Here is a 9,089-nt window from a genome sequence, read left to right on the forward strand (position 1 = left end):
TGTCCTTCACTCTAGCCATAGCATGGAGTGATGAATCACCCAGTTTAATTATACAGTGCATTTTTGTTGTTTTAATTACTCGTTTGAGGAATTGGATGTCACTAGTTCTCTTGAACTATTCAGAAATACTGAATAACCATCATCTTTGTACCTCTTGTGGGAAAGCATTTAATGGTAGTGTTAGTGCACAAATGTGTGAAGGATCATCTTGCATTTAGTGATCAAAATAACCTAATGTATAAAGCTATCTTTTAGTTGAATTGTAGTATACCTGCCTTCTTCACAGGTTGTTCAGTGAAATACTCTGTAGAATCCTGTTAGAGAGCTTGTTGCCCAAGCATGAAGGACATCAGGAAACATCAAGTTTAACTGCATGTGAGGAGTTGAGTGTTTGGAGCGAGGGTGCACTCGTGTTTTAACTACACAGTGAGAGGGCACGCTGCCTGCACAGAAAATAAGTCAGTATTGACAGCCAAAAGTCTTGTTAAAGGCAAATACTCAAGTTGTGTTAGTATTTGACCCTGAAGTTTTTCGTTTTACTTCATCATTTGATTCTTTAGTTGGAGGTGGTTTTAGTTTGGATTGTTCAATTGATTTCAGTTTTAAGTGAGGAGAGGGAATCGATAAAGCCATTAATTTTGGTGAAGTGTTTCTAAAACCTAGCAAAGGTGAACGTTTCCATTCAGCAGGCTTCATTTTTATCCCCTTTTCAGAATGTACCTACAATTGGGGTCACAGCAGTTGTTCTGGCCACTCATTTATGTGACGAAGTGAGCTTAGCAGGATTTGGCTACGACCTGGATCAGCCCAGCACACCTTTGCACTACTACAACAACCTCTGCATGGCTGCCATGAACGGACAAACTATGCACAATGTGACAAGTGAAACCAAATTCCTGCAGAAACTGATCAAACAAAAGGTTGTCAAAGACCTCACTGGTGGGATCCATTGTGAGTTCTGCGGCAGGGACAGCTAGTGATTGAAGTGCAGCGTGGTTTGGATGTGTTAAACTTCCAGAGGTGCAGTTGGAACAACCTTTTCACTGTCTTTAGTTCTTTCAAGTGTGTGTAAACTGGACACGGACTCTCTGCTGCCTTTTTTTTTTTAATGTCAAGTTCGTTTTGTTGGACTTTTAAATTTCTTATTGATGTCAGATTTTTACTTTGCACATTTTTTGGTGAATAACTATGTAAATACAACTTGGAGATGAAAGAGATTTCATTTGAAATATTTAATGTTTTAAGTTGTCTGAAGAGAAGCAGAGGTTTTGTTGTCAGATGTGTAGAGTACGCACAATGCTACGCCTGAGTTGTCTAAGAGCATACAAGAGGTTTTTTCCACTGAACTACTGTCTCTGTTGATCCAGTTCTTGGTGTGTGACTCCTTTTCATGCGTGCCATGAAAAGCAAGGTGGGTGCTTCTCAAGTCTCTCATTTCTCGCAGGTTGAGCATTGTGTTTCCTCCTCAAATACTTATATTCATTTGGGTTTGTACTAATATTCTGGGGGGGAGGGATGTGAAGGAGGACTGTGGGATTGGAGCTGAAGGAAAAGGAACTGTTGTGGCAACAACTGAACAGTAAGTACTTTGGTGCTTTGGCATTCATGACCGATATTAAAATCATCAATGCATGAACCTTTTGGGTTAGAATCCTGCTTTATAAGGAGGCATGTTTGGGCCCAGGGTGCACTATAAGAGGATTTAGCTTCACTTGAAGCAGATCACTTGTCATTTCCATTTCTTAAGACCCAGATAAATGCTTCTAACTACTTGATGGGCAGCAGAGTTCAGCTGCCCCAGTTAAAGTGGCATTAATACAGAATCTGTCCTTTTTCTTTAAGTGACATGAGAATTGCTGGTTGTATGGAACACTGGTTTGTATGAATCTTCCAGTTAGCAATAACGGGATCTATAACTAGGTTAAAACTTCCACTGGTTTACTTTATGATCCTTAAGTAATTCATTACAGATATTGTAACCTTAATAGTTTACAACGGTGATAACCCTTATGGATTCTAGTGTTGACTATTTAATTGAAGGGAGAAGCTGAGTTGTTTGCTTTCCTGTATCAGCTTTTAAGTCAGCAATTGGGTGGGTGTAAGTGAAAAAGAAAATCATGTTGAGGAAGTAGTATGAGCTAGCAGCAAGCTAGATGCCTGCTGAAAACAGCATCCTTAACCCCAAAGCTGTAGATACATGTTCTTGTGGCTGGAGATCAGCACATCGCAAAGAAACTGGACTGTGCAGATCTGTAAGCAGGGTTTGATGTGCATTTTTGTTACTAGTAGAGTAGTAGGTGTGACTGTGTTTGCACTGAGTAATGTTAATCTGTGTGAAAGAAGCTTTCTTTGGGAAGGAAAGCTTGTTAGCAAATCGATCAAAGCTTGGCCTAGAAACCTTCTTCTTTGTCAGGGACTTTCCACATGGTGAACATTCCCACTTATTTTTTTGCTATGGGTGAAGATATGAATGTAGTTGTAGTTCTGAATGTGGGAAAGCAAGATGAGGGTGGTTGGGTTTTTTTTTTACTTTTGGGTTTTTCTTCCATGGAGAGAAGATCTAATGAAAGTGTTAGAACACAGGAGCAGCAAAAGGAGTCTCACTGTTACACTAAAAGGCAGTAAAACGACATCAGATCATAAAGCATAACTCTGAAGAGTTGTGGACCTCATCTTTCCTTAGTCCTGTGTACCTACATGTCCTTGAAAGCCACTTGTGGATGGTGAGCAGGTTTGAAAACCAGATTCTTGTCTCTGGCACTGTCTGTGTTTATAGCAATAATATTAATGTAACTTCTCCTCTCTGAAAACCATGAATTTTTGTACTAGCAATAAATTTCTAGTCTTATTTTATTTCTTGTAAGTATAATAATTATATTGTTTAATTTAAACATATTCCAAGTGGGAAGAGTTTTTTTTATACAGATAGTCTTTTAGTTAATATATTAAAATGTGCTTATTGTTTTCTCCTGGTATTTAAACTGGAAGCAAAGTACCTTAATTTCAGTTGGTAGTATGAAGTTTTGGGGGATTCCAGAACATGTGCATTGGGAGGACATCCTGAATGCACCGAATTGTGTTCAGAGCACTTGGTCCCTCACCAGTTTGCTTTATTCAGTAACTTCAAAGTAATCAGTTGGTCAATGTAAATGCCAGTAGCTTTTTGGAGATGCCGTATTTACTGTCAAACCCTCAAATGATGTGGATGTAGGATTAGAATTGTTTTCCCACCAGTTTGCTGGCTTGTGATAAAACACTGTTCTCCGTGGTGGCATGTGCTTCATTGAGTATGTCTGCGCGGGCTTGGCCATCTGTGAAATAGCAGCAAAGTTCAGGTTGCAAAAAAGCAATAAACTGATGAAACCACTTTCTACTTCTGTATTTATCTCTGTCTGCGTTTTGTTCTGCCTCCTTTAAGGGTTTTACATGTCTTACCAGTCCAACTAAAAGTCTTTATGCAATCCCAGGGGCTCGGGAGGAGGGGAGTTAGTGGCTGATGGCAACTATCCTTTTATTAACACCTTTTTAATACCTATCAGTGGAGTTACATCTCTTTTGATGCCTGGAAGAGAGAATCCATCTCCACACTGACCGTGTGGTAGGCTTCCAGGATTGTGAGTTAAAGTGGATGAGGGTATTTCAGACTGGGTTATAGCACTTAAATTCAAGGCTGTGTCTCCTCCAGTGGTGGAGGCAGGCTGCAGCTTCTGGTCTGCGCTTCACTCTTGCTGGAGGTGAGTTATGAACAAAAGCTGTTTGTGTCTCTGTGTTGCTGTATCCCAGATCTTATACTTTGCAAAGAATCTGCATCTTGTAGATACGCCTTAATGGTGTTTGTTTAAAAAGCCAACAAAGAATTCAGGAGCTGTGATAATTCCATTGTGTTGCACATCAGGAGTTCTCTTTATAAGTCTCCTCTCTGTGTAGGAGCTATCACAGTTATGTATGTGTCTGACCCCTTCTGATGCTGAATTTTTTCATGGTTCCTGTGCAGAGAACATAGCTTCAACTTTGTCCTCCCTTGAATTTAGGGTGGTGAAGCATTTGCATTATCTGTTCTGCTTTAGTCTTTCAGATGAGATAAGTAGAAACTCTCTTAGGACTAAACAACTCCGAAACTGTTTTGAAGATTTAGGTAACTTGTGAAACTTTCAATATATTCAGGTTTGCATGGCCACTTAGGGAATCGCAGAAGAGATGAACAAGGTGCTTATTTGGCTAGATCCAATTTGTTCAAACAAATGGGAACTTTGAATTGCCAAACGGGAATTTATGGTGCTGGTTTTGAAGTGTTTACGGGAGTCCTGCACCCAGCTGGTTTATCTTAATCTGGAGACGAAATGGTGCCTCCTTGGAAGAGTACCACAGGTAAGATAGTAATTTGTTGTACCACCACAAACCCATGGCCAAAATTGCATGAGGAGACATGTAGAGCTGCTTGACAGCAGTGGGGAGGGTGCTGAAGAGGGTGGCTGCAGTCTGTGACCAGTTGACATTGGAACTAGACATTGAGCTCGTAGGGTCGTCTGCTGAGATGCTGACAAGAGCAATTCAGCCTCTTCACCAGATGAATGTGTGCTGATAGCTTCAGCTCTCGTGCTGCAGTTGGATCTTCAGCAGGAGATGGGAAGGGATCAGAGGAGGCAGCTGCTCATTGGGATCTCTCTGCCTGCTGCCAGGGGCAGATGGAGGAAGAGCTCTTGCATCTCTGTTAAGACTAACACCAATGTGATGCTGCGACTTCCTTCCTCCAGCCTGCCAGCAGCAAGGTTTGATATTTGAAATACCAAATTGATTTTACCAGCTCCTGGATCTTGCCCTCTGAAACTTCTGTTGCCTGGGAAAGCTCTTGCCTTTCCTAACTTCATATGAGATGGTATTCCACATAGCTCTCTTATTATTAAGTAAAGCCAGGACATACATGCTGACAAACTAACATGTATGCTGTCATCTAAAATGAAAGCTTTCTATTTTCTGGGAAAGAACAACCCTGACTGTGTTTTAAAAACAAAAAGCCCAGTAAAATCCTGCCTGTAGGAACTAGATAATTGCCACCTCCAGCAAAACTGGAGAATATGATGTTTGATATGAAAGTGCTGAGGTGCTGGCACAGGGTGCCCAGAGAAGCTGTGGCTGCCCCATCCCTGGCAGTGTTCAAGGCCAGGTTGGACACAGGGGCTTGGAGCAACCTGCTCTAGTGGAAGGTGTCCCTGCTTGTGGCAGGTGGTTGGAGCTGGATGAGCTTTAAGGTCCCTTCCAACCCAAACCAGTCTGATACTTAGAAATGCTGGTGATGAAAAGTGAGGCACTGTTGAAGAAACCATTACCTGAGTTACATGTGACCAGATCCAAATATGACTTAAAGGATGAAGTGGTGTGAAAAGGGACAGCCAAGCCCAGCTGTGAAATGCAACCCCTTTGCTCTGCAGCCACTTTTTCAATCCAGAAACATTTACCTTGCGGTAGTGAAGATCTTGACCTGAAAGTTCCTGAAGCTCTAGGAGTTATGTTTGTGGACAAATACAAGTACATCCTGGTCATAACAGGTTTGAGCGGTTCAGCATCAGCCTTGCCCCCATCTCATCAGGTGTCAGAAGGTAGGTGACCCACTTGTCGAGTCCCCAAGGGTCTTACTATGTCTAATCCCCTTTCAGAGGCACACAGAAAGTGCTTTTCTGGCTAGAAGCAGTGTCTCCTGCATTCCCTGCCTCTGTGGCTATTTTGTTTCCCCCAAAACAACGCTGTGAGCAGGGACTGAAGCATGATGAGATCTTTTGGTGGGGACCTGGTATGTGTTCCTCATAAGCTGGAGTTCAAACTTCTTAACATCGCTGACACAAGGTCCTGACATGATCAGAGGCAGCTCTGGCAGTCAAGGTGGGATGCAGGCATTAAATCAACTGTGTTATGACAAGTTGTGTGGTTTATATTGAAAAGCAAAGCCAAGAATTCTCAGGACTGGGAATTCTCTTTCTCCTGCGAGAGGCAGGACCCATAGATTTTGTTAATCTCTTCACCTACCTGCCCGTTCCAGTTGATTTACCCTTTTCTTCTTGCCCAAGCACTTGTGCATCGCCTCTTTGTGGTGTAACAAAAAACCCCTGTGACTAAATCTTGATTGAAAGATTCAATTCTCATACCTGCCAACACTTGCATTTTCCAGCCTGTGAACTGAATTTACAGCTGCTCACGCTTGGAGGCTTCAGCAGGGCTGAATGTAGGTGGTTTTACCTCTCTTTGGGGTCATCTCCTTGGTCATTTGTTTTCACAGTTTCTCTCTTGTCCTCAGGCCAAACCCAACTTGTTTCCAAGCTCCTACACATGCCTTTGAGGAGAATAAAGCTGCCTTTGTCACATGAGGTGTCAGAACAAAGCCTCTCTTCTGAGGAGAACAAAGCTCAACGTGACCCAGTACTGTGCACTTGCAGCCCAGAAAGCCAACCGCATCCTGGGCTGCATCAAAAGGAGCGTGAGCAGCAGGCAGAGGCAGGGGATCCTGCCCCTCTGCTCCACTTCCACCTCCAGTCCTGCGTCCAGCTCGGGGGCACCCACATAAGAAGGATGTGGAGGTGTTGGAGTGAGTCCAGAGGAGGCCGTGGAGATGCTCAGGGGGCTGGAGCAGCTCTGCTCTGGAGCCAGGCTGAGAGAGCTGGGCTGGGGCAGCCTGGAGAAGAGAAGGCTCCTGAAGGGGAGACCTTAGAGCAGCTCCAGTGCCTAAAGGGGCTACAAGAAACCTGCAGAGGGGCTTTGGTCAAGGGCCTGTAGGGACAGGACAAGGGGAACGGCTTTAACCTGCCAGAGGGGAGACTGAGATGAGCTCTGAGGCAGAAGCTCTTCCCTGTGAGGGTGCTGAGGCGCTGGCACAGGGTGCCCAGAGAAGCTGTGGCTGCCCCATCCCTGGCAGTGTTCAAGGCCAGGTTGGACACAGGGGCTTGGAGCAACCTGCTCTAGTGGAAGGTGTCCCTGCCCGTGGCAGGGGGTTGGAACTGGATGAGCTTTCAGGTCCTGACTCAAACCATTCCATGATTCTTGTTCAGTGCAGCCAGTCCTGCTCCCTCCTCATGGGCAGTGAGAAGCCCTGGCCTTGGAAGAAGGCAGTTCCGGTTGCACGGGCTGGCTTTGGCAGCAGTTGGATGCTGTAGCTACTTGTTGGAAGGGGCTGCCAAGGGGCAACGAGAATATCATGGGTAAGCCACAGGAAAACCAACCTCTTTTTTCCATCTTTCTGACAAAGGAAAACTAGAAATACAAGCTTAGAGGCTTGTATTTGCTAAGGCTGAGCACTGAGCACTTCCTTCTCAGTGGACTTTGTTTTGCTGCTATAGCTAAAACAATCATTCTGTTAGCTCAAGGAATTGAAGCGAGCGGGGAGGAGGTTTGGGACATGCAGGCCTGGAGGGGAACAAAACCAGGAGCTTGGTGGTGGGCTGGAGAAGGCAGGAATATACACGTCTCCTTTGGACATCCAAGGGCACCCTGAGGAGTGTCTCCTGGATATCCCTCCATAGCACTGTGTGCCTGGGACTTTCATATTGCTCATACTATGCTTCATACTATGTTATGTGTTCCTAACATAAATGACCACAAAATATCTTGGCAAAAGCTTTTGGTAACTTCTTTCTACTGAGGATAGTGGATGCTTGAGAGAAGCAGCTGGAGTGATTTTTCAGGGATTGTTGTAGCTGCAGCAAAAGATGTGGATCTGGGCAGTTTTATGACTCCTCTTGCTGCTCTGTCCAGGAATGAAGTCTGCACGTTACCAGTGGTTTGTGTCATGCCTTTTTTAATGAAAATCTTCAAAAAGAAAGAGCATTTTCAGTTTTATGAGTGGCGGAGAGTTCTGGGGTTATTTTTAAGCAGGTGCTTTCCTATTTATACAGGCAGTTAATCGGGATAGATCATGCATTAGCCCCAAACCCAAAGGGGTTTTCCTCTGCATGGTCACGAGGGACTGAAGCCTGTCACTGCTTCTCCTGTCTGTTTTCATCAGGTTGGATTTCTCAGCCTACTTTTCCCCCTAGATGGGCTCTTCCTCATGTCACCATGAGGCGACAACTGGTGCTGAGTTGTCCTTGGGTCTGTCCACTGCTGGATGAATCTGAGTTTGTAGCTCTGCAGTTAGGGAGACACTTTGGGGTGTCTTGGGCTGGAACCTCCTGCAGCAAAGCCTCAGCCATTGCTTGTAACAGCTCAGACTGCATTAGAAATGCCCATGGTTTTAAATACCTGGGTACCAAAAGACATGTCCCCATGTCTGACAGCCGGCCTGGAGGCTCACGGCTAAGAGATGCTGAATTTTATGCTGTGGTATAGAAGGAAATGCGGTGAAGTGGTACATGGAAGCAGTGCCAAGGAGGGCTCCCTGTGGTCAGGAATCACATCTGAGCCTCAAGGAGGCATTCCATGCTTGCAGAAGGACTGGAAGTGAGAGGCGGGCTCGTAGCCCCATCTAGTGCCTTGGTGTGAATCGTGCTGGGATGCGCACAGGCGGAGCGGGGTTCTCCAGCTGCAGTGCACCGCTTCGGAGGAACAAACCAGGAAAGATCCTTAACCACGGATGAACTGCCTTAGTGCTGCAGTCCTGCCTTCAGCTCTGGGGCCCCCAACACAAGAAGGACGTGGAGCTGTGGGAGTGAGTCCAGAGGAGGCCACGGAGCTGCTGCGAGGGCTGGAGCAGCTCTGCTCTGGAGCCAGGCTGAGAGAGCTGGGCTGGGGCAGCCTGGAGAAGAGAAGGCTCCTGAAGGGGAGACCTTAGAGCAGCTCCAGTGCCTAAAGGGGCTACAAGAAACCTGGAGAGGGGCTTTGGACAAGGGCCTGTAGGGACAGGACAAGGGGGAATGGCTTTAAACTGACACAGGAAAGATGGAGATTGGACATTTAGTTCTTTCCTAGAACACGTTGCTCCAAGCCCCTGTGTCCAACCTGGCCTTGAACACTGCCAGGGATGGGGCAGCCACAGCTTCTCTGGGCACCCTGTGCCAGCGCCTCAGCACCCTCACAGGGAAGAGATTCTGCCTAAGAGCTCATCTCAATCTCCCCTCTGGCAGGTTAAAGCCATTCCCCTTGGCCTGTCCCTACAGGCCCTTGTA

At 45.5% G+C, this 9,089-nt stretch overlaps 1 protein-coding gene across 6 annotated transcripts in view; it reads left to right on the forward strand.

The window, feature by feature from the left end:
* The window catches only part of ST3GAL5 (ST3 beta-galactoside alpha-2,3-sialyltransferase 5), a 24,371-nt gene extending 20,994 nt beyond the window's left edge, over positions 1-3,377 (forward strand). For 5 of the 6 annotated variants that reach the window (XM_030492545.1, XM_030492547.2, XM_030492543.1 and 2 more), the window contains exon 7: positions 714-2,853. In XM_030492545.1, coding sequence (XP_030348405.1) covers positions 714-977 — 264 coding nt within the window. In that variant the 3' untranslated portion in view covers positions 978-2,853. Of the gene's footprint in view, positions 1-713 lie in introns of all 6 variants that reach the window. The other variant, XM_030492542.1, reaches the window with a different exon arrangement.
* Positions 3,378-9,089: the final 5,712 nt, after the last annotated feature.

Source organism: Strigops habroptila, chromosome 7 (assembly GCF_004027225.2).
Source record: "Strigops habroptila isolate Jane chromosome 7, bStrHab1.2.pri, whole genome shotgun sequence".
In the NCBI taxonomy this organism is placed as follows: Eukaryota; Metazoa; Chordata; class Aves; order Psittaciformes; family Psittacidae; genus Strigops; species Strigops habroptila.